This window comes from Peromyscus leucopus, chromosome 12 (genome assembly GCF_004664715.2).
Source record: "Peromyscus leucopus breed LL Stock chromosome 12, UCI_PerLeu_2.1, whole genome shotgun sequence".
NCBI classification, from domain to species: Eukaryota; Metazoa; Chordata; class Mammalia; order Rodentia; family Cricetidae; genus Peromyscus; species Peromyscus leucopus.
In genome coordinates, this window is record NC_051073.1 from 48,214,833 (window position 1) to 48,241,408 (window position 26,576).

Sequence of the window (26,576 nt, forward strand, 5' to 3'; positions counted from 1 at the left end):
TTCAGAGCATTTAAAGATTACGCACACACCAACAGTCCCAGCACTTAGAAGATTGAGGCAGGATGATCACTGAGTCTGAGTCCAGCCTGGACCACTAGCAAGGCTCTGCTTCAAAGAAAGCACTTATAATGAAGTAACAAGAATACAAATAATCCAAATTTAAAATGACCAAAGGATCTGAGCAGACTTCTCTAAAGAAGTCACACACATGACCAACAAGAACGTAAAGCAGTGTTCCATAACATCATCAGTCCTTTGAGAGATTTAAATAAAAACATCAAACTAAGTTCAGTCAGTAATGTACTTAAATTAAGGCGCTTACTTGAAACAGAAGGACCTGTTCAGTGCCCAGGACATAGGGGTTAGGGATTTAGCTCAGTGGTAGAGCGTTTGCCTAGCAAAAAGGCCCTGGGTTTGGTCCTCAGCTCCGCAAAAAAAAAAAAAAAAAGTGACTGTCTAGTTAGGGTTGTCTTTGCTATGATGAAACACCATGACCAAAGCGACCTGTGGAGGACAGGGTTTATTTTGTGTATGCTTCCACATCACCATTCACCATCTAAGGAAGTCAGGACAGAAACCTGGAGGCAGGAGCTGTGGCAGAGGCCACTGAGAGGTGCTGCTTAATGGCCTGTTCATGCTTCTTTCTCTTCTCTTTCTCTTCTTCTCTCTCTTCTTCTCTTCTTTCTTTTTTTTTTTTTTTTTTTTTTCTTTTCCTTCCTTCCTTCCTTCCTTCCTTCCTTCCTTCCTTCCTTCCTTCCTTCCTCCTCCTCCCTCCCTCCTCCTCCCTCCCTTTCTTTCTTTCTTTCTTTCTTTCTTTCTTTCTTTCTTTCTTTCTTTCTTTCTTTCTTGTGTATGGGTACTTTTCCTGCATCAATGTCTTGCACTGTGTGTGTGACTGGTGCCCACAAAGGCCAGAAGAGGGTATAAAATTCCCTGGGACTGAAGTAGTTACAATCAGTTGTGAGCTTCCGTGTGGGTGCTAAGAATCAAACTCTGGTCCTCTGGAAGAACAGTAAAGTGCTTTTTTAAAAGATTTATTTATTTATTTTATTTTTATTTTTGTTTGTTTCGAACTTTTCTATGTAGTTTTGTTTTCTTCTTTAGCCACTTCGATACAGAATGCTGCTCTGCTCGAGTGCTAAAAGGCGTGCGCAAAAAAAAAAATGCATACAATGTTCTGTCTGCATGTTTGTCTGCAGGCCAGAAGAGGGCACCAGATCTCACTACAGATGGTTGTGAGCCACCATGTGGTTGCTGGGAATTGAACTCAGGACCTCTGGAAGAAGCAGTCAGTGTTCTTAACCTCTGAGCCATCATCTCGCCAGCCCTCATGCTGCTTTCTTATAGAACCTAGGGCCATCAGCCCAGGGGTAGCCCCACCTGCAATGGGATGAACCATCCCACATCAATCATTAATTAAGGAAATACGGGGGCTGGAGAGATGGCTCACAGGTTAAGAACACTGTCTGCTCTTCCAGAGGACCCAGGTTTAATTCCCAGCACTCATATGTCAGCTAACAACTGTCTACAACTACAAGATCTAATACCCTCACACATGCAGGCAAAACACCAATGTACATAAAATAAAATAAATTATAAAAAAAAAAAAATGCCCTGTAGTCTTGCCTACAGTCAGATATTAAGGAAACATTTTCTCAATTGCGGTTCCCTCCTCTCTGAATATACTAATTTCTGTCAGATTGACATAAAACTAGTCAGCACAAATGCCGCATGCTTATAATCCTGGAGTTCAGAGGCAGAAACAAGAGGATCCATGGATCTACTGGCCAGCCAGGCCAGCCTAGTCAGGTGAGCTCCAGGCCAATGAGAGACCATGTCTCAAAAAGACAAGGTGAATGACACCCAAGGAGCAATACCTAAGTCCACCTCTGGCTTCCATACACATGTGCACATACACATACAAAAATACACACCCCAACACACATATACCCACATACGTCCCACTCACCAAAAAGCAACACCAAGCAGCAATAGCTAAACAAAACTACCTAAGAGCCTAGCTTTAATGGTACATACCTGTAATCCCAGTGTTTGATAGGCAGAGGCAGGGGAACTGCTGAAAATTCAAGGTCAGTGTGTATTAAATTTCAGGACCCTGGCTCAAAACAACTGCAAATAATAAACAAGCAACAAATTGGCATCTTTAACAAATGGCATCTTCTGAGGCCAGGACAATATGGCCCCATCCCTGAAGTGGCCTTCGCAATCCAGAAAAGGTATAGTGCCCTTTTCTTCGAAGGCAGCTGAACAGGCAGGCAGTGGGCCGATGGCTTCTGATGTGCAATGGAACAGCAGCTGAAAGCTCACACCTCTCAATGGTAGACTGGCATTTAATAGAGGGATGTGGAGAAGAACAGGATGCTGAGATGAAGCTACACACACACAGCCAAGAAGAATGGACAGCTGAATTCAAAAAAACATCAACAATTTCCAGAATTTAAAATCCTGAATCATGACATGACACTAGTGGAATTCAGATGGTTCTGGTACATGGACTGTTCTCACCAAATGTGAGGTGGAACTGCTAACCTTGGGTACATCCTACTTCACAAATGAGTCTGTCAGATATGCTAAGCCTATAGGCTGAAGATGATGCCCCAACACTGTGGAGAAACCTCAGGTGACTGTCCAGGCAGCTGGCTGTTTCTGTCAACTCACAATTTTTTTGGAAGCTGCTTGCATGCACTTCCTGTTTTTATTTTTTATTAGGTAATATTATTTCCTTCTTGGGTCTCTGAGGGAGTTGAAGATTAGTTAGTTATAGTTGAAGATTAGACAGTTATAGTTACAGTTTTCTTTGTTAAGAATTTCAGAAAAGAAACTCACTAAAGAGGTGTAAGTGTATAGATTTGAAAGACATTATAAGATAGTTCTGTTAGTAATATAAGTTAGGATAGAAAGTGAATCAGGTGCATTTTGGACTTACCAAAATAAGATAGATAATGGAATTATTTTCTCTGAATTTGTCAATGCAAATGGACTAGACATTGTTTAGGTATTTATTGCATGGATATGTGGTATATAGTTATTGTACTTTTGTATATAGTTTTTCTTATGTTAGTTATAACTTTTTTCTTTTTATTAAAATAGAAAAGGGGAAAATTTGTACTATAACAAGCAACAAATTAAAACCTATTTCAGATCCACTAGGATGGATGAAATTAAATTTAAGAAATCTACTAAGAGAGTGAGTTGCACTTCTGTAAGAGGCTAGCCCATTCTACATAGCCAGATTCTGGGAGAGAGGAGGGGGAAAGAAAGGAGGAAGGTTAGAAGGGAAGAAGAGGGGAAGGAGGGAATATAGGAGGAGGGAAGGAGGGAGGTTAAGAGGGAGGACAGGAGGGAGAAGCAAGGAAGGAGGGAGAAAGGGAGGGAGGAAGACATGGGGAAATGAGGGAGCAAATTAAGAAGACAATAACAAGTATGACCAGAATGTAGAGAAACTGGAATCATAATACATTGATAGTGTTTTACTGCACACCAATCCTACTTGGAGGTATACACCCAAGAAATGTAAACACTGATGCCCACACAAAAACCTGTTCACATCTGTGCATAGCAATGATATTTATAATAACCCCCCAGTAGAAACAATTCAAATGCCCATCAAAGGATGAACTGATCAACAAAGTGTGGCGATAGTTATACAGTGGAGTATCCAGCAATTAAAAAAAGAATAAATGCCTTTCTTTGAGAAGGTTTAGGCAGTTAATGGTTCCTGGGGAAGAGCCATGCTCCTCAGTGGTAAATTGCCTTTGCACAAGTAAATAATCCCCACTCGGTGCTCACGCAAGCAACACTGATAAAATGCAGTAAGGGTTTAAAAAGACATGAGAGTGGGAGGGGGCTTGTTGTGAAGAGGACAGGTTTTGGTGGGAGAGAATAAGAAAGGCATTCTTAGGGAGTATAATCAAAATCTGTGTGTGTGTGTGTGTGTGTGTGTGTGTGTGTGTGTGTGTGTGTAAGGATAAGTAACTTTTTTTAAAGAATGAGCTGCTGCTGATGCTACAAAAGAAGAAAACTTGAAAACATTTACTCTCTAGTAAAAGAAGCTAGAGCCAAAAAAGACAAATATTGTATGACCCCATCGGTATGAAATGACTAGAAAAAGCAAATCTAGAAAGGCAAAATTACTGGGAGTGGAGGCACACACCTGGAATCCCAGCACCCAAAAGGTAGAAGCAGGAACCCGAACCAACTGGAGTGACACAGCAAATGTCTCTGAATGAATGAATGAATGAATGAATGGACGAATGAATGAATGAGTACTGAGATTAAATGAATGTTGTCTAAGCTGTGAGGTGGGGATGATAAGGAATGACTGCTACGGAGACTCCTGTTTATTTACAAGATGGTGGAATGTTCTAGAATAAACACAACTCTGTAAATATACTAGAAGAATCATCGGGTAGTACACTTAAAAGGATCAATTTCATGTGTAAACTATATTTCAATAAAGTCATTAAATGGGGGTTGCAGAAATGGCTCTTTGGTTTAGAACACTGGCTGCTCTTTCAGAGGATCCATGCTTGATTCCACGCACCCACATGTCTGTAACGCTGTAACTGCATCCTTTCCTGGCCTTTGTCAGCACCAGGCAGGAAAGTGGTACACAGACATACATACATACGAAAACACCCATACTCATAAAAATGTTTTTATTAAAAAAAATAAAGTCACTGTATATAATTCTACTTTCAGGTGTTGAGCATTAGTGGCACACACCTGTAGTCTCAGGACTATGAAGACTGAGTCAGAAGAATCATTTTGAGTTCAAGGTCAGCTTGGAGTACATAGCAAGTTCCAGGTAAGCCAGAACTACATAGTCGGTCCTCAAAAACAAATACAAAGCAAACTTACACAAGAAAATTGAGAAGGTAAAATTTATCTACTGTCCTCAGAGACATAGAAGTCTACCTTTGAGAATGTTAATTGAATAAAATTATCTCCGTCTTTTTACTTCCCTTCCTTCTCAGTTCAGCAGCTTTGAGAGTCTAAATCCTAGTCAGATGAGGTAGGTAGAGACACATGGTGAACAGAGACAGAATGAGTCAACCACATTTCTGCTTTCTATCTTGAAGCTGCTTGACAGACACAAACTTGAACTGGAGAAGAGAGAACTCTCCATTTAAATCAAGTTCAAAGTTAAGAGTGTTAAATGGAACTAGATGTGTTAATTTCTGGACTGTATTGTCTACACGTGGCTTTAACTACTTTTATTTAACCAAAGTTTCATCCAGGGGAAGTGAAAAGAGTAGTTAGCTCCACTGGATGCATTTGGAGGAATAAATGGAAATGAATTAATGAGTTTATTGAAGATAAATTAATCTTGCCTCCTCTAGGTTGCGCCAGTTCAAGACACTAGTTGCAACTGAAAAATATAATTTACAGTGATGACTCGGGTGCCAACTAGCTGGAATAGAATTGCTTTTTATCAGCCTCATTCTGAAAACCCCCCTCTACTCCTCCAGGCCATGTCCTGCTTCCTACACTTGTTCAAGTTAATCTCTTGTCTTAATTCTGCAGCAATAAAACACACACCTGCTGTCAGAGTGATGCATACAAAAGTAGGTGTTAGGGGGCGGGGGCACGCTTTAATCCAGCACTCGGAGAGAGGCAGGGGATCTTGTGAGTTCGAGGCAGCTGGTCTCCAAAGCGAGATCCAGGAAAGGCGCAAAGCTACACAGAGAAACCCTGTCTCGGAAAAAAAAAAAAAAAAGTAGGTGTTAAAATCAAGTGAGCAGATGTTAACGAATGCAGCTTTTGGTTACCGTAAAGATATTAACATCCAGAATTTCCCTTATCAGCTTAGAAGAGAAAAGACAACTGGGAAAAAAAAAAAAGTACAGCTGGAAGGCCAGAATGTAGCTTGATTGGTAGAGTTCTTACTTAGCATGCATGAAGCCCTGCGTTCAAAGCCAACACTCCATAAAATCAAGTGTCATGTCATATGCCAATATTCCTAGTAGTCAGGAAATGAAAGTAAGTGGACCAAAGTCATCCTTATCTGGACAGCAAGTTCCAGGTTTGTTTGTAATATGAGAGATCCTGTTCCCAAAAAGAGAAAAAAAGTGGGGCTGGAGAGATGGTTCAGTGGTTAAGAGCACTACTGACTGTTCATCCAGAGGACCCGGGTTCAATTCCCAGCACCCCCATGGCATCATACAACTGGCTGTAACTCCAGTTCTGGGGGATCTGACACCTTCACACAAATGCACATAAAAATAAAGTGAAATAAGTTATTTTGGAAAAAAAAAGTAATGACCATAACCATGTGTGTCAATCATTTTGTGGAGATTTTAATTGGAAAAAAATACAAGTCTTTACTGCAGAGGAGGTCAAACCTGGGGTCAACTAAAATTCCTGGAAAAGAGGCCTTGTCCAGTTTCCAAATTGTGTTATATGTCCTTTAAGTGCACCTTTCCTCATTTTGTTCCATCCAATATTGTGTTGATTTGATATAAACTGTTTCTTTCAAAGGTAGCTTTAATTTTTTAAGGGAAGAATGCATGTATTACTCCACTGAGCAGTAAAATTAATGTAAGTTTTTTTTCTCATGGCCCATCAGACAGTACACAGAGTAAGCAATGATACATATTCCTGGGCAATTCCGTGGCTTATTTTGTCGTGACCTTTCCTTTTGTCATTGTTTCACGTAGGATCTGAGGATGGATTGTCAGGCTTGCATGGTAAGTATTTTTACTAGCTGAGCCATCTCACCATCAGCCGGAGGTGGTGGGCACAAGCACATTGTTAATGTCACAGATTGACAGGAGCCATAAGCCTAAGCGACCCTTGACACACATGCTGCCATATTTGGGCTTCTCTCCTCTTTTCTTAGATCTAGGCCTTGCTTAAGTCTCCATAGCACCAGAACCTCTTCCCACAAATACCAGAACCTCTTCTCAGATATCCGGTGGATGAGCTGCAGTTAAGCAATTAGGCAGTTAAACAAGGGTAGATAGATAACCTCCAGAGCAACATTTCCTGCTGGCCGAACAGCCCATAATTAAGTCCCTTCCTGCTTAATTAAGCCCCTTCCTGCTCTCAACCCCCTTTGCCTACCTATATATATGCCTTGAGAGTAAAATAAAATTTTGGAGCTTGATCAGACGTCCTGTCTTGCTCTCATTCTTTGTGTCTCTTGTCCCTTTCATTTGCCGGCCCTCCCTTTAGGTCCCTGTTGAAGACCCCGCTGGCCGGGGCAACAGATGCTTCAAGATGCTTACATATCTTCACAACAGATATGAAGCACATTTAGAAAAATGACACATGACTGTTGTGGAGTTATTTGTTTACGCTGTGAAGATCTGTCTTTGCCCAGGAACCTTCTAATTGATTTAATAAAGAGCTGAATGGCCAATAACTAAGCAGGAAGAGGTTAGGTGGGATTTCCAGAGACAGAGAGGACATTGAGAAGAAGAAGAAAGAGAGTTGCCAGCCAGACTCTGTGGTAACAGGAGGTGCAAGATGGAAGACAGGTAATGCCACATGGCAGAACATAGATTAATATAAGTGGGTTAATTTAAGTTATAAGAGCTGGTAGAGACAAGCCTAAGCTAAAGGCTGAGCTTTCACAATTAATATAAGTCTCAGTGTCATTATTTGTGGGCTGGCAGTCCCAACCACAACAACAACAACAACAAAAAACTATGACTACATATGGCATGGACTACATACACGTGGAGACCTGACTATCCACATAGGGCCCAAGAAAGCAGTCTCTGGGGTAGGCTCTGTGTACCAAGGTGTGGCTGTTTTAAAAGGTGCTGCTGTGCAGCTGAGGACTTGAGCAGCCAGCACTGGGTACAAACATCTGCCACAGGCACACCCAGTCATGTCCCAGAGCTGGGCTGGGTAAATGTGGCTCCCAGAAGTATCACCAGAATGAGGCTAGGCTCTCAGGGAGCCAGGGAGGGGGACAGATCCAGCCACCAGAGCCATGTGGTGGAGAACCCAGGCACCACTGTCTAGACATTTAAGGTTTGGCTCACACTGTCAGAAGAGGCTGCAATCACTCAAAAAGTCAGGTCCATACCAAGAAAACCTCTGAATAGATTAGTATGCTTTAAAATGTGCTTAGATGCTAAAGAAAGAAAAGAAAATGAGTATAGACAGTCATATAAAAAAAATAAATAAGTAGTTTAAAAAAACAATAGAAAAGTCTTTAAAGAAAGAGTAAAGTAATATGAGCAGAGTCACTCACCTCTTGGTCCAATGGGAGCTGGCAGTTTGGTTTCCGTGCCTCAGGAAGTTACTGGGATCTCAGGCAGATGGATATTGGGGCAGGGCATGTAGATTGCAGGGTCCGATGGGGGGATTTTGTAGGGGGACCTTCCTACAGGAGTTTTCCCTGCTGGCCTGCAACTGGGGCAGAGTTGGGGGAGAGGGGGGTTCCCAGGGCTTGGGTCCTAGGGGCTGAGTAAAGTAATATGAAAAGAATAAGCCACACAGAGATGGGAAATATGCAGAGTGCCTGGATTCTGTATGTTGCTTTGTTTACTTAGAATTTTTAAAATGCTGATAAGCAAAGGTCAAACACTGCCGAGAGACACTGGATAATGGAAGAGACTGCTCAATTTTTTTTTTTTTTTTTTTTTTTGGTTTTTCGAGACAGGGTTTCTCTGTGTAGCTTTGCGCCTTTCCTGGAACTCACTTGGTAGACCAGGCTGGCCTCGAACTCACGAGACTGCTCAATTAAACTAGCCTATATGTTTTGTTTTTTTTTATGTCAACTTCAGAATGGAAGTCAGAGAATATGTTGTGTTGGGTGAGAGGTTTTGCTTTTGTTTCCACAGGAAACAAAAAGCTACAGATTCCTTCAAAATTAATAAAGCTCAGATTTGATTAAGGGGGACCTCCTGAAAAATCCCAGCTACAGACATGAAGGGGAAAAAAAAAAAGAAAGAAAAACTAAAGACAGTTAATGTATATGCTGAGCCTTCTACATGGGAACAGCTCTGAGACTGGATAAAGCATAATAAATCTTGTTGGCTACAGAGTCTTCATGACTTACTATTACATATCATCCTTTCATATGACATGTATAGAGATTTATATTACAGTTTGACTATGCAGTCCAAATGGACTTATAAAGTCAACAGATGGCTTTTATCTGCTCAAACATAAAACAAAAAAAAAATCATCTTTAGCTGATTTGTACACACCACACATTCCCTACTTGTATTAACACAGATGTCTATGTTACCTTTGAAATTTAGTGTGTTTTCAGGAAGAAAAAAAAAAAACAAAAACCAGACACCATTAAAGACAAGTAGCCCAACTGATTCAGCCTCTCAGAATGCCTCTGTTGCAGTTTCCTCAAAATTATGCAACCAGAACAACTTTTAAAGCCGCTAGCTAAGATGGCCCAGCCTCATAGACTACATTAACCATGACTTCAGATAAGTCTTACACTTTCCCATCACAGAGAATGGACAACTGTAGCAGGATTCTTAAAAGTTCTTATTAATAAAATCAAACCCGAGGCTAGTTATTGGGGTCCATGCTGGTAGATCAGAGAGACAGAACAAGCCACAGCTAACCTCACCTGGCCAGATCCTCAGCTGGTCTTGTTTCCTCAGACTGGAAGCTTCTGTGTCCTCATCCAAAATGAATCTCAGCTGAATTGTGCTGCTCGAAAGCCTGAAGCTTAACCAGCCACATGCTTAACCAGCCAAATGCCTCTAGTTCCTGGTCCTCGCGCCTTATATATCTTTCTGCTTTCTACCACCACTCTCTGGGATTAAAGGCTGGCTTTCTGGGATTAAAGGTGTGAGTCACCATACTTGGCTTTTTCCAATGTGGCCTTGAACTCACAAAGATCCAGAAGGATTTCTATATCTGGAATGCTAGAATTAAAAGTGTGTGTTATCACTGCCTAACTAGTAGCTTTTCTGTTCTCTGACCCCAGATAAGTTTATTAAGGTATACAATATTTGGGGGAACACAATATCACCACAGACAACAAGTGAGACAGCTAGCTTTCCCAGGACTTAACCATTGTCCCAATTTTCTCAGAGTCCCCTAGGAATGCTATCATCCCCAGACAACAGGAAGCAGTCTAGAGAACATGACGCCCCCATTCCTAAGAGATGGGATGGGTGGTGTTTGGTCGATGATCAGTGGGTTATGAATATGTAGGGGGTTGGTTACAAGTTGTTATTGGTCATAATCAGGGAAGAAACTAAGCAAAGGAGATTAGATTCAAGGATCTCATTCTGAAAAGAAAAAAAGGGGGGATATAGGAAAGAACAGATTATTAAATCTACTTTTAAAATAGAAATGATAGGATAAAAGAGTAAATTATTGAATCTACTTTAAACTTAAAAGTAACTATTAATCTCAAATATTTTATATTGGTATGGATTTTTGTATATTGATACAAATTTAAGGTAAATTTTGTTAGAACATGCTGTATATATATTTCCATTATTGTTTAAGGTATCCTTGTATATTGATACAAATTTAGGTTATTTTTCTTAGAACATACTCTATATATGTTTCTACTCTTGTTTAAGGTATTGTACCTATACAGCTCATTTAAAAATGTAGTGTAAAGTTTTAGTCTTTTTTTTTTTAAAGATTTATTTGTTTATGTATATAGTGTTCTGCCTGCATACATGCAGAACACCAGAAGAGGGCACCAGATCTCATTACAGATAGTTGTGAGCCACTATGTGATTTCTGGGAATTGAACTCAGGACCTTTGGAAGAGCAGCCAGTGCTCTTAACCTCTGAGCCATCTTGCCAGCCCACGTTTTAGTCTTTGAAAGCTATTTAAAATAATAAAGAAAGACAGGTTAGTAGTTAGTCATCTATAACAAACTTATAGTCATGTTAGGTATCTTTTCAAGGTCAAACAGATATATTTTAAATAGATAGTTGGTCTTTAAACACTTCAAAGAACTACGGAATATGACATTTAAAATGTTTTAATAACATAAGGCTTTTCATGACAGTGGGACACATCTGCTCCTGGCAGCACCAATTTACTTAAAAAAAAAAAAAAAAAGACAATGGGCACCAAAGAACTTCCATATAGAGTTTGCTTTAAATGAGACAAAAAAAAAAAGGGCAATAGAATGCCCTTGCCTTGACTACTGACAGTATGCTTTACAAATTGGACAAGCTGGACACAAAAGAAGGTGACTGCCAAACTTTGCCAAGATAAGGTAGGACAGGCCTTCAGAATTTTCTTCAAAAAAAAAAAAAAAACCCCACACACACACACAAAAGAACAACAACAAAAAAAGAACTGTCAGATATTCCAGACCTTTAGTCTAAAGATGGATGCCCCAACATTGCAGAGGAACCTTGGGTGACTGTCCAGGCAGCCAGCTGTCTCTTGTTTCTGTAGTTTTGGAAGTCGCTTGTTCTGCAGTTCCTGTTTACTCAGGTAATATTATACCCTTCTCTGGTCTTTGGTGAGGTTGAAGAATAGATAGCTATAGTTTTATAGTTTTCCTTGTTATCAAATTCAGAAAAGTAACTTACATAAGAGATATGAAGTTTATAAGGCTGAGAAGCATAAAAGCTTAAGTTGTTTATCTAAGAAAATGTTTTGAGATCTAAAAAGATATTTATAGGGTGGTAATACAAGTTAGGATAGAAAGTGAATTGAGTACAAAACTTTGGACTCACTAAGATAGGATAGATAATGGAGTTTTTGTTCTCAATTTACCAAATTCAAATGAACTGGACATTGTGAATGTAATTTTTACCTGATAATTGTTCTTATTGAATATAATTTTAGTATGTTAGAATTAAAACCTAAATTTTATTTAGAAAAAAAGGGGAAATGCCATGGGATATTTTGATCATACTCTGACATTCCTGAGACTAACAATAAAGTTTACTTTGAATCATAGGGTAGAGATAGCTATTCTACTAGCTGACCAAAATTAGCCATAGAGGTTTTGGAGGACTGAGGACATATAGAGAGACACAAGAAGTAGTAGAGTGGGATTTAGAAAGATTCTGAGCCTTTTTTGGATCAAGGAAGGAGAGAGGGAGAGGGGGGAGAAAGTGAGAGGAGGTCACTGGTTGCTTCTCTGATCATTCAGGTTCTTACCCTGATATGAACTCCTGAGTTTTTATTGATAAAGAATAATTAGATAAATGCTTCACATAACTGATGACAAGATGCTCCTTCAAAAACACTTGGAGCAAGAAAGACAGGAATGGGGTTGGGGATTTAGCTCAGTGGTAGAGCGCTTGCCTTGCAAGCACAAGGCCCTGGGTTCAGTCCTCAGCTCCGGTTTATAAAAAAAAAAAAAAAAAAACACGGGCTGGAGAGATGGCTCAGTGGTTAAGAGCACTGGCTGCTCTTCTAAAGGTCCTGAGTTCAATTCCCAGCAACCACATGGTGGCTTACAACCATGTATAATGAGATATGGTGCCCTCTTCTGGCCTGCAGGCAGAACACTGTATACATAATAAATAAATAAATCTTTAAAAAAAATAAATAAATAAAAAATAAAATAAAAAAAAGACAGGAATGAGAGCATCCACCTATAATCCTCACACTTGGGAAGCTGAAACAGTAGAGTGACAAGTTTCAGCCAATCTAGTCTATGTGACAAGAACCTTGGCCAATTTTTTTTTTAAATTAAAAACAGCCACAGCAAAGCATGATAGAGGCAATGTGCTGTTACCTCTTTCACTGTGACAAAAGCAAGGAGGGAGAGTTTGTTTGGGCTCACACTTCCAGAGAACAGTCTATCATGGTGGTGACATCACAATGGGAGGCACTCGAGGCAGTTGACAAACTACATCCAGTCATGAAGCAGAGAGGAATGATAGTACACTGCCTGCTTTCACTTATCATTAATTTCAGGGCCCCAAATCCTGGTGCTATGAAACACTTAGGGTGAATGTTCACATCTCAGTTAACCCAGTCCAGAAACTCCCTCACAGACATTGCCAGAGGGTTATCTCCTAGGTGATTCTGGATCCTGTCAAGTTGACAACCAAAATTAATCATCACAGGTAATTAATGGTAGAGTTCAGTGATCAATCGGGTATAGTGAAGACCATTTGACATGTGGAGATCAACTGAAAATAAGCTTGGAGGAAGAAATCAATAATTGCTTACATAATGGCCTCTGGAAATTATGCCTGGAGATATGTCAAAATCACTGATTCAAAAAGAATTAAATAGTGATGTTCGATGAGCATCACCAGGATGTAATACTAGGGAAAAACACATCTCTTTGGTCTTTTGCTGGGCTTTCATTTACTCTAGTTAGCCTTTCATGGCAAGTGTGATCCCTCCATGCTACACAGGATTTGTCTGCACGGGCATGTGGAATGGATGCAGTGAGACCATCTATAAAATACCCAGTCTAAAATAGTAATGATATATGGTAGTTCAATTCTTTTCTCATTAACAAAGGAGTTTGCCAGGAGTTATGTCTGGAAATAGGAAAACAATATACATCTGATAACAAACAAACAAATAAATAAATAAATGTTTTTAAGAGAGAGAGAGGCACAAGGTGGTGATGGTGTGTATCTTTAATCCCAAAATTTGGGAGGCAAAGGCAGGCAGATCAGTGGGAGAATGGTGAGAATGATCAATGTGAAAAGACACCTTGACCCCAGCAACTCTTAGAAAGAAAACATTTAACTGAGGTGACTCACTTACAGTTTCAGAGGTTCAGTTCATTATCATCACAATGGGGAGCATGGTGGCAGACAGGCAGGTGTGGTGTTGTAGTAGCTGAGAGACCTACATCTTGCAGGCAACAGAAAGTCGACTGACTGTCACACTGAGAGAAGCTTGAGCAAAAGAGACCTCAAAGTCCACCCCACCGTGACACACTTCCTCCAACAAGGCCACATCTCCCTTTGGGGGCCATTTTCTTTCAAACAACTACAATCAGCTTCATGTTGCCTCATTGGCTGCTATTGACTGCTACTTCCTGCTATGCAGATCACTGAGTTTGAGGCCAGCCTGGTCTACAGAGGGTGTTCCAAGGCAGTTAGGGATCCAGAGAGAAACCTGTCTCAAAAACAAAACAAAAACAGAGAGAGAGAGAGACTCTAGGTTAATTTAATGGATCAGATGACACAAGACATAAATCTATAGAAATAAGCATGCGCTTACCAAGGAAATTAAGCTCTTCCAAACATACTCAATATTGAGAGATTACCATTGAGTAGACTAGGGTAAGATGACAAGAAAATTTTTCTCTCATGTGAGAAGTCCTTCAGAGCAGTGAGAAAATGTGCAAATAATCAGTTTCATGAAGCCTCATCAGCTACTGTGTGGACTATGTTTCAAAGAAGATAATGTTCATAGAGAAATCTATCATCTAGATAAGGTATAAGCTCCTTGTTTAAAGTGATAGCTGGATATGGGGTAAGATCTATATTCTGTATTAGTTACTTTTCTCACTGCTGTGATAGAATACCAGACAGCAAATAACTTAATGCAGTCGTGGTTCATTTGGGCTTAAGTTTCAGGGAATGCAGTCCATCTTGGCTTAGAAGGTATGACAGCTCACTGCTCTGACCATTGTGGCAGGAACTCATGACTCAGCTAGTTACATTTTGACAAATCAGAAAGCAGAAATCTAGACTGGAAATATGACCCATCTATATCCTTCAAGGTCCACCACTATATCTCTGCATTTTTCAGGAAAGTCCTGGTCTAAAAAGACTTGACAGCCTCCCAAACAGCACCACTAGCTAGAAACCATGTGTTTGGGCATATGTGCCAGTAAGGGTACCCCCCAAATCATAACAGCTAAACCACAGAGACATCAATACTCAAGTACAAGCCATCTGAAGTCACTTTTTGATTGTTCAACAAAATGAATGTGACATATAGTCCTCAGACCTGAATTTGGAAACAATTGCTTCCATTTGAATCTGTGAACTTAAATTCTTAAGTCTATATTACCACTGTCTTGTGATATACCTCTATAATATCATCAGACTTTTTTCTGGATATTTTATGTCTTCATTTAATAACCTCTGCTGAATGACTTTTTCTCATTAAAAATCAATTAGAGAAAAAAATCAATTAGAAACATAAAAGTCACAGAATTAGAGTTGCTCCAAGAAATAGTGATTTCTCCCCAAAGGGCTGTTATTAAAAGAAAACATTGTCCCACAAGCTTGACTTTAACAGTGTTTATTACACTTTATGAATTCATTACATGTAAGTTTACCAACAAAAGATACACACAAGGGATGTAGAGATGGCTCAGTGGTTATGAGCACTTACTGCTCTTCCAGAGGATTCACACTGAGTGGTGGTTCATAATCACATACAACTCCAGTTCCTGGATACCTGACAGGCTCTTCTTTCCTCTGTAGGTGCCTGCATGGATGTGTGCACTCAACCACATGCATGTAATAATGCATAATGCACTAAGTAAATGAGTAACTAACTGACTAAATAGCTGATAGGTGTGAAGAGCCCTGAAATCCTGTGTTATGATGTTCACCAATGGATCACTCTGCTGGCACAATGCAATGTAATTACAGAACACGGGGTATTATGGGCCAAAACATGTAGCATCTTGATGGAAAATTGACAATGCAATTGCACAGAACAGCATCAAAATGGCACATTAGGATGAACATAGCAACATATACCTTTAATCCCTGTACTTGAGTGGCAGAGACAGGCAGATCTCTGTGAATTTCCGGACAGCGTCACTTACACAGGGAGTTCCAGGACAGCCAGGGTAGCATAGAGATACCCTGTCTCAAAAAGACAAAAAAAAAAGGAAGAGAAGACTGGCACCTTAGACTATTGTATTGTTGTAATACAGCACTACAGGTGGGCCACAGGAGGCGGAAGCAGGCACATCTCTGAGTTTGAGGCCAGCCTGGTCTACAGAGTGAGCTCCAGGACAGCCAGGCCTACACTGAGAAACCCTGTGTTGAAACATAAAAACAAAAATGAAACAACAACACATTACAATGTGTCATTATAATGACATGATGCAGCATGGTGATGGTGCACTGAAGCATTGTGATAGCAAACTCCATCCTTTGGAAGGTAAAAATGAAGCATTGGGCTGTCACAATCGAACACTTGGATGTTACCATGCAGCATTGTGAGGGGACAAGGAGTACTTCTGATGTCACAGTGGAACATTTTCTGATATAGTACAGAATTATGATGGCACAGTGGAGCTTGTGATGTCACAATGCAGTGTTGTGATGTGCAGTGTTGCACAAAAGAGCAGTGAGATAGCATTGTGCCAGCACAATGAAATATGGCTATGGAATACTAAGTGTTATAGTTTGAAATATTGAAATATTTGAGCTATTGAAATATTGAAATATTGTGGAATAGAGCACAATGCATCATTGTAATAGTAAATGGAACTTTGTAATGTCGAAATGCAGAAACATGATGGTAAAATGGATGGTTGTGATTGTACAATGCAGCATCAAGATGCTATATTAGAGCATTATGTTGTCACAATGGAGCACTATGATGTCAAAATGCAGTATTATGATGGGACAGTAGTGTTATGATGTCACAGTGGAACATTTTCTGACATAGTATATCATTGTGATGGCAGTATTTGACCAAGCACTCGAACACTTTAAAGGCATAATGGACCATTGTAATGTCACAATGCAGTGTGATAGGATAAAGAGTATTGTGTGTCACAGCAGAATATTGTGATGACCAAGTACATCATTGAAATGACATGATAGCGCTTTATGATACCAAAAGGCAGAATTAATTGTGGCATCACAGTTACACAATGCAGCATTAATATGGCAAAGGAGTCAATGTGACATCAAATGCAGCATTTATGGCACAGAAGAACAATAGGTTGTCAAAACACAGCCTTGTGATGACACACTAGAACTCGCCACTCTCAAAATCACAGTGATGTTTCAGTGGAATATTATGTTGACACTGTGGAGCTTTGTGATGTCATAACGCAACGTGAAATAACAGAATGGAACTCTGTGCTCTCATAGCACAGCACTGGAATGGCACAACAGGGCCCCGTGATGCTCCAGTGCAGTATGAGGATGACACATGGAGCAAGGTGACATCACCATATAGCACTATGATGGCACAATAGATATTTGTAATGACACGATACATCACTAGGATAGCAAAGCAGTCTTGTTACTAAAAATAATAAATAAATAAACAAACAAACAAATGAGGGAGGACTTTGATGGCATAATTAGGCATAATGACATCATACTAGATCACTGTAATGTGACAATAGAGCACTGTGATGACTTAATAGATCTTTGTGAGTTGTTTTAGTTCTTTATTTCTTTCTTTGTTTTTGTTTTTGGAGACAGGGTTTCTCTGTGTATCCTTGACTGTCCTAGAACACACTCTGTAGACCACTATGATATCAAAATGCCTAGAACTCATAGATATTCTCTGCCTCCCAAGTGCTGGGATTAAAGGTATGTGCCACTATGCCCAGCATTTTTTTTTTAATTAAAAAAGTTAAGATTTACTCATTTTATTTACTGTCTTAGTTACTGTTCTATTGCTGTGAAGAGACACTATGATCAAGGCAGCTTATATAACAAAGCATTTTATGGGGGCTTACTTATACTTTCAGAAGGTTGGTTCATGATCATCACAGTGGGAAGTATGGCAGCAGGCAGGCAGACATGGTGCTGGGGCAATAGCTGAGAGCTTACATCTTAACTTCTGAAAGATGGAAGAAGAGAGAGCAAGACTGGCAAAGATATAGACTTTTAAAACCTCTAAGTCCACCCCCAGAGACAAACCATCGTATTGGTACATTGTACCATTACAATGTCCTATTGCATCATCAAAATGCTCTGGGGTAACACCACAATGATATATGGGGGTGATGTTAAAATGTTTCACTGGACTATCACAGTGCTCCACTACGCCATCACCATGGTGCACTGTATATGTTTATACTTTGTCATTACAATGTTATACCATGACATCATCACAGCACTACACTCTGGTATTACAATGATCTCTCATGACATTGGAAGGCTGCACTGTGATATCACAAAGCTTAACTGTGACATCACAATGTTCTGCTGTGCCAATACAATGCCATATTTTGACATCACAATTCTTCATTGTGACACACAGTACTACATGTTCCATCATAATGCTACACTTAAACATCACCATGATCACTGGGCAATGGTGGCACAGGCTTTTAATCCCGGCACTCAGGAGGAAGAGGCAGGTGGATTTATATAAGTTAGAGGCCAGCCTGATCTATAGAATGAGTAGGTCAGCTAAGGATGAACAGAGAAACCCTGTCTCCAAAAACCAAAAAACAAAAACAAAAACAAAACACCATGATCGATCACAACGCTCAGTTGTGACATCATAATGCCCCTTTGTGCCATCATCACAGTACTATACTATGATACCACTTAGCTCCATTTCACCATCCCAGTGCTAAAGAGTGTCATCATTATGCTCTACTATGACATCACAATACTAATTCAATGCCTCCTAATCCTTCCTGAACGGTCCACCAACTGGGAACCAGACATTCCAATATATGAGCCTATGGTGGCCATTCTTATTTAAACCACCACATTTATAGCAGGTCTTTGTGACATCACATTGCAGTACTGTAATGGCACTACAATGACATACTGGATTTTGTGATCTCACAGTGTAACATTGGAAGGGCACAAATGACCATTGTGATGACAGAATGGACCATTGAGATGTCACAACACAATACTCTAGTGTTCCAATGCAGCACTTTGTTGGCAAAGTAGAGCATTGTGGTAGCACAATGGAGTATTATGATGGAACAAGGAGTATTGTGCATCACAATAGAGCATTGTGATGATACTCTTTAGCACTGGGATGGTAAGATGGAGCTATGCAATAACACAGTATATTACTTTGATGGCACAAGGGAGCATTATGATGTCATAATTCAGCAGTGTGATTGATCCTGGTGATGTTTTTTTTTTATGAAACACAATTACTTTATTGATTTCTTACAATCAAATACTGCTAACTAGCATTACTTTCACACATGCATCATTCAGAACAAAGGAGAGTTCCTCAGAATTTACAAATGATGCATCATATAACACAAAGTTAGAACTTAAAATGCACCCTGATTAATTATGTAAACTGGTAATTTTTTTAAAAAGCATAACTAATAATTTGGTTCCTTTCTTCATAAAATGGAAATGTAAATATTTCTCCTGATAGTCTTGAGGTTATCATTATATTATGAGTAGTGCAAACTGTGGCACATACAGTTCCATCTGGAAGGGTGTATCTTACACACCGAATCTCAACAAACAAAATGTGCATAAAATGCATACAGTCAATGCATGATAGAAAGCATGTTCCAAATACAAGTGAGCCTCTCAGGCCACCATATTTAGCTTTTGCATTATCATTTATGGCATTATAGATTAATTACACATGACATACTTTTATACATTTAACCCTGAAGATAAGAAAAATAACTGTTTGAAAAATTATTCCAGGTAGCCATTTGGTTTGTATCATAAGAAAGCGAACCTCCATCCAAGAGTTCAGTGTCTGCCCAGTCGGAAACATGAGCTTTAGTCATAAGATAAGTGATGTTTCACAGTGACTTTCCCAGGTCCTGGCACCGCCTCTCCTCCCACAGTATACCAGATGAAGGAGCATTTCTGGGATTCCCTGGGGCATGACTTTCTTTCCCTATGTATTCTTTTCTGGATTATCTGTGTCACCAGCCTCTCCAATGGCTTCCCATTTTAATCATTCATGAATCCTTTCAGAATGTCCTCAGAGAGCTCCATAAGAGGAAGTTCTGGAGATGGGAAATCCAGAGGAGGAAGATTAGGGATTGGAATGTCCTTGGCTTTCCCAGTGTTGGAGGCAAACTTCTGCCAGGTTGAAGAGGCTGTGGCAGTTTCCGAGTGTGGTGGCAAGCTCCACAGCTCTGACTTCTCTACAAAGTCAGCATCAACGTCCAGCTCCTTCTCTGTCGGACCTTTCAGAAGTCTGGCCTTCTCAGCCTTTAGTTGTTTATTTTCTTTCCTTAATCTTTCATTTTCAGCCACAAGAAATTCCACATGCCTCTTCAAATCTGCAATTTTGGTTGCCTGCTCCTCTATAATTGTTTTATCATCTTTTGGGGCTTTGCTTCCAATACACGGTTCTGTTGGCTCATTCTTTTGCTGAAGTAAATACAGCAGTGTGTCTGGATCCCTGTCAAGGACCCCCTGAAGCTCAGGGAGGCGCTTCTCTGCGGAAGGGATGTGTGTCTGAGGAAGAAGAGGGTTCTGGCCCTCCTGTCCTCAGAGGGCTTGTGAGATGCCTGCAGGTGGGGAGTTCCGTCCCTGTCTGTGCTGTGCTGCGCTTTCAAGCGCTCCTCCCGCTTTGCTCTCTTCCACCTCTCCTGGATGAGGAGAAGCTGTTTCATGTGGCTGTCCCGTTGCAGTTCCAGTAATAAGTGATCCTGCTCAGACTGTGTCAACTTCATGGCTTCAGAGAGATAAGCTGTAGCCTTTTTGTGACAAGAAATGGCCTCTTCGTATTTCCCAGCAGCTAACAAACGGTCTGCTCGTCGGCTCTGTTGGTGAGCAAGGTTGAGGGGTCCTTCCATCACTTCCATAGACCCTGGGGTGAGCGGCGGCCCGAGGCGGAGCGCCGGCGCCTGGGCACATGGAGGGGCAGCGAGGGCAGGAGACGCGGCGGGCGGGCTGGCAGGCTGGCGGGCAGGAGGTTCCTCACGGCGCCCGGAGCCGGCAGTGAGTCTCCTGGTGATGTTTTAAGTATAGCATTGTGATGGAACATGGAGTACAGTGTGTCACAATGAATTGTTGTGATGTCAAAATGTGGCATCATATTGGCACAAATAGAACATCATGATGTCACAGGGGAGTTTTGTGATATTACAATGCAGCCTTACAGTGTCACAATACGTCATTATAATGTCACAATGTAGCACTACGATGTTATAGTTTGGCATTGTTACGGCAGAATATAGCACTGTGATAAAAACAGAACTTTGTGATGTCACAATGCAACATTATGACACAAGAACATTGTATTAAAAATGGAGTGTTGTAATGGTACAATTCACCTTATAATGTAGAAAAGCAGTACATGGACACATTATGATAACAAAACGGATAATTATGAGATCACAGTGCAGTATTTTTTTATGGTAGATTGCAGCAGAGTTTGCTGTGGGATGTCTTTCTTTATGCTGTGAATATGTGTGTCTCTGATTGGTTGATAAATAAAACCACATTGGCCTATGGCAGGGCAGGATAAGGTTAGGTGGTACATTCAAACTGAAGATGAAATGAAGAAGGATGGAGTCAGGGGAGAAGCCACCCAAAGAGCAACAAGATGCCAGCAGACTGGTAATGCCACAGCTAAGTGGCAACATACAGATTAATAGAAATGGACTGGGCTAAGTTATAAGACTAGCTAGCAAGAAGCCTGACCCAGACAACCAGTGGTGGCACATCCCTTTAATCCTAGGCCTTGGGAGGCAGAGCCAGGCAGATCTCTGTGAGTTAGAGGCCAGCCTGGTCTATAGAGCGAGATCCAGGACAGGCACCAAAACTACACAGAGAAACCCTGTCTTGAAAAGTGAAGAAGAAGAAGAAGAAGAAGAAGAAGAAGAAGAAGAAGAAGAAGAAGAAGAAGAAGAAGAAGAAGAAGAAGAAGAAGAACAAGAACAAGAAGAACAAGAACAAGAAGAACAAGAACAAGAACAAGAAGAAGAACAAGAAGAACAAGAAGAAGAACAAGAAGAACAAGAAGAACAAGAACAAGAAGAAGAAGAACAAGAAGAAGAAGAACAAGAACAAGAAGAAGAAGAACAAGAAGAAGAAGAAGAAGAACAAGAACAAGAAGAACATGAACAAGAAGAACAAGAACAAGAAGAAGAACAAGAACAAGAACAGGAACAAGAAGAACAAGAACAGGAACAAGAAGAACAAGGAGAAGAACAAGAAGAAGAAGAAGAAGAACAACAACAACAACAACAACAACTCTGACCCATGGGCCATATAACTTGCAAGTAATATAAGCCTCTTGTGTTTACTTGGGACTGAGTGGCTGCAACTGGGTGGGACACAGGAAAACTTCCCCCTACAAGAGTTGTCAATTGCAGCATTGTAATGATACAATGAGGCATTTTGATGTCACAGTAGAGCATCATGACAGCACAATGAATATTTTTGATGTCACGGTGTAGCATCGGGATGGCATAGTGGAACACTGTGACCTGATAATGGAGCATTGTGATGACACAGTGAAGCACTGTAATGCCATCAAATATATCATTGTTGTGGTACAACAGAGCATTTTGATGACACAATGGGCCATTGTGATATTACTGTGTGCCAATATACTGACCTGATACAGTATTTTATGATGCCTCGACAGAATACTATGACATAAAAATTACAGAATTATGATGGCTAGTGCAGTATTATATTGTCCTGGTAGAGAATAGCATTATGATGCACAATGGGACTTTGTGGTAACAAAAATAGAATATCGTGTTGTCACAATGTCACAGTTATATAAACATTACAGCATTGGGATGACACAGTGGAGCACTATGATGTCACAATGGAACTTTATGATGGCACAGTATGCATAGTGATGCTATAATGGAACATTGAGATGGTTAAATGAGACCATTTGATGTCACAATGGAGCACTGTGATAGAACAAGAAGTATTATGTTATCTTCTGGAAGAATACCATGGCATGCTGCTCTTAATTGCTGAGCTATATCTTCAGCCCCATTTAATATGTATTTCTAAAGGAAAATATTTTCTCCCAAGCTTATGAAAAGCAGTGGTCATGTGACTTCCATAGACAAAAAACATTTCCAACTATTTTGACTTTTGCTTTTTGTATTTATTTCTGAATGTTTTTGCTTTGTTTTGTTTTTTGGTTTTTTGAGACAGGGCTTCTCTGTGTAGCCCTGCATGTCCTGAAACTCACTCAGTAGAATAGCATGGCCTTGGACTCACAAAGATCTGCCTGATTCTCCCTCTCAAGTGCTGGAATTAAAGATACGTGCCACCCCCAGCTTATCTCTGAATTGTTAAGTACTTTATTTATAATGCTGCTTACTAGGTTTTCAGTTTTAGTTATTATTTGCTGACTTGCTCTGTAAAACTTAATAATTTAGCTTCTGGTGGCTGGAGAGTTAAGATCACATACTGTGTTTTCAAAGGACACAGATTTGGGTCCCAAACTTACACTAGGTGACTCATAACTGCCTGTATCTGCAGGTCTAGGGGAATCTGACACCTCTGGCCTTGATGAGCACCTGCTCTCACATGTGTAACACCCCCTACACACACACACACACACACACACACACACACACACACACACACACACGCAGAGTTTAAAAATAAGATAAAACCTGTTTTTAAAATGTACTCCCTCATGATTATTCCTCCCTAAAATAAACTTTTCCTTTTCTTTTAGAAATAATAGAGATAAAAACATAAATGTAATCAAATATTTAATATGTGTTACTATGTGACCTGAGTCACAATGTTCTTTTCCTTTTTTGCCTAACTACTTTCTTTCCTTCTTTCTTTATTAACATGCTCTCAGTCTTAGTTAGGGTTTCTATTGCTGATAAAACACCAAGACCAAAAAGCAAGTTTGGGATGAAAGGGTTTGTTTGATTCATACCCCCATATCACTATTTGTCTTAGGGTTTCTATTGCTGTGATGATGAGGCACCATGACTATGGCAACTCTTATAAAAGAAAACATTTAGGGCTGGAGAGATGGCTCAGAGGTTAAGAGCACTGACTGTTCTTCCAGAGGTCCTGAGTTCAATTCCCAGCAACCACATGGTGGCTCACAACCATCTGTAATGAGATCTGGTGCCCTCTTCTGACCTGCAGTCATACATGCTGTATGCATAATAAATAAATAAATCTTTAAAAAAAACCAAAAAAACATTTAATTGGATAGCTTATAGTTCAGAGGTTTATTCCATTATCATCGTGGCAGAACAAGGAAGCATGCAGGCAGACATGGTGCTAGAGAAGGAGCTGAGAATCTACATCTTGATCTATAGGCAACAGGAAGTGAACTATAACACTAGGTGTAGCTTGAGCATAGGAGACCTCAAAGCCCACCTCCCACAGTGACACACTTCCTCCAAGAAGGCCACACTTGCTTGAATAAGGCCACACCTCCTAATGGTGTCATTCCCTTTGGGGACTGTTTTTTTTCCCCAAACCACCACACTATTCATCATTGAAAGAATTCAGGACAGCAACTCATGCAGGGCAGGAACCTGGAGGGAGGAGCTGATGCAGAAGCCATGGAGGAGTGCTGCTTACTGGCTTGTTCCCCATGGCTTGCTCAACATGCTTTCTTATAGAATCCGGGACCATCAGCCCAGGGGATGCCTACCCACAATGGGTTGTACCCTCTCATATAAATCGCTAATTAAGAAATGTTCTACAGGCCTGCCCACAGCCTGTCCTCCCCGCCCCCCCTCCCCCGCAGGCTCACAAGGAGGCCTTTATTATCTAGTTCAAATAGACACTGTCACATCTTATTTGTTACTCCTTTTACTAAAATAGTTCAAATCAATGCTTTTACCACGCTATCAAAAGTTCTATTTTTTTCTCTCCACAAATTAAAGTGGTTCAATAGAAGGGAGAAACGGCCAAAGTCCACAGGCTCCAGCTTTGTACACAGCCAGGCAGGAGGGGGCAGCTGCAGATCTTACCACCGCCAATTCCTATAGAAGACTGGCCCAGGGCCAGGAGCCAGGCGTTCCAGTCCCCCACAGCCTGTTCTTATGGAGACATTTTCTTAATTGAAGTTCCCTACCCTCAGATGATTTTAGCTGTGTCAAGTTGACATAAAGCTATCCAGCACAGTCTCTACAGCACCAGCTGCCTTAAAAGTCTGTATGCATTCCAGGCTGGCCTAAAACTTACTAGGTAAACAAGGCTGGCTTTCAACTCATAATCTTTCTCCCTCAGCCTCCCAAATGCTGCTATTATAAGCATGTACCCTCAAGCTCAGTTCTATATAATATTTTAATATATGAAAGAGGAAAAGTCTAAACAAAATATGACATGGATTCATAGTCAGTTTTATTTAGGACTTAAAAGACACATAGAAGATGGGGTTTGATTTGTGGAACTCAGGGCCTGAACTCTGGGCCTCATGAACAATAGTCAAGTGCTACCATTGAGCCACACCCCTACCCCAAGAGATAGGATTTTATATTATCATACACAAAAAATTATACTGAAAACATGAATTGAAGGAAACATATCTAGCTCCTAGTCACGTCCATGTACTAATAGAAGTGTTTCCCAGAACACCCTTCTACTGTTGCTGGGAGTGCAAACTTATACAACCACTGTGAAAATCAGTATGGCAGTTTCTCAGAAAATTGGGAATGGATCTACCTTAAGACCCAGCCATACCACTCTTGGGCATATACCCAAGGAATGCTCAATCATACCACAAGAACACTTGCTCAACTATGGACATAGGAGCATTATCCGCAATAGCCAGAACCTGGAAACCACCTACATGCCCGTCAACTGAAGAATGGATTAAGAAAATGTGGCACATATACACAATGGAGTACTACTCAGCAGAGAAAAACGACATCATGAAATTTGCAAGCAAATAGATAGAACTAGAAAATATCATCCTGAGTGAGGTAACTGAGACTCAGAAGGACAAACATGGTATGTACTCACTCATAAGTGGATACTAGATATAAAGCAAAGGATAACAAGACTGCAACCCACAGATCCAGGGAGGCTACCTAGCAGAGAGAACCCTAGGATGACTGTGACTTATAAATAAGTTTTGGTTTTGCCCAATCACTGGGCATGCTTTAGTGAAACATTTCACTATTAGGATAAGAATTTGGGAGTTGGGGATTAAGCTCAGTAGTAGAGTGCTTGGCTAGCTAAGCACAAGGCCCTAGGTTCAGTCCTCAGCTCCAGGGGGGAAAAAAAGAAAAAAAAAAAAAGAATTTGTACCGTATCAAGCTAATAAAAGAATATGCTGGCTGTACTTTCAGGAGGGGAGACTAAAATCATTTTAGATTATGGATTAGCCTATAGAAAAATGTCTACTGTAAGTCAAACAGTGAAGGGGAAGATGAATAGGAATCTCACACAACTTATGTAAAACATAGCTCTCTGAACAGATGAAGATCGTTTCTTCTGTATCCCAGAATCTAATCAATATTTATATGTATAATTCAGCTAATATTTGGCTTAAAAGGGTTTATTAGGAAATGTTATCTTTTTTTTTTTTTTTTTTTTTTTTTTTTTTTTTTTTTTTTTGGTTTTTTGAGACAGGTTTTCTCTGTGTAGCTTTGTGCCTTTCCTGGAATTCACTTTGGAGACCAGGCTGGCCTCGAACTCACAGAGATCTGCCTACCTCTTGAGTGCTGGGATTAAAGGTGTGCACCACTACCGCTCGCAGGGAATGTTATCATTTTTACTATTTTCTACAGAGAAAATATTTTCCAGTTTCAAATAACTCTGGACTTTGGAATTATAACCTATTTTTATGTTAAAAAATTTAAGTGGGA

General features: G+C 40.3%; 1 protein-coding gene across 1 annotated transcript; it reads right to left on the reverse strand.

Moving 5' to 3' along the window:
• Positions 1-19,427: 19,427 nt before the first annotated feature.
• Positions 19,428-20,683, reverse strand: LOC114685169 (nuclear receptor-binding factor 2-like). Its single transcript, XM_037209730.1, is given in 2 exon segments — positions 19,428-20,288; positions 20,291-20,683. Coding segments are annotated over 2 exon segments (861 nt in total). The 5' UTR covers positions 20,610-20,683; the 3' UTR covers positions 19,428-19,746.
• Positions 20,684-26,576: the final 5,893 nt, after the last annotated feature.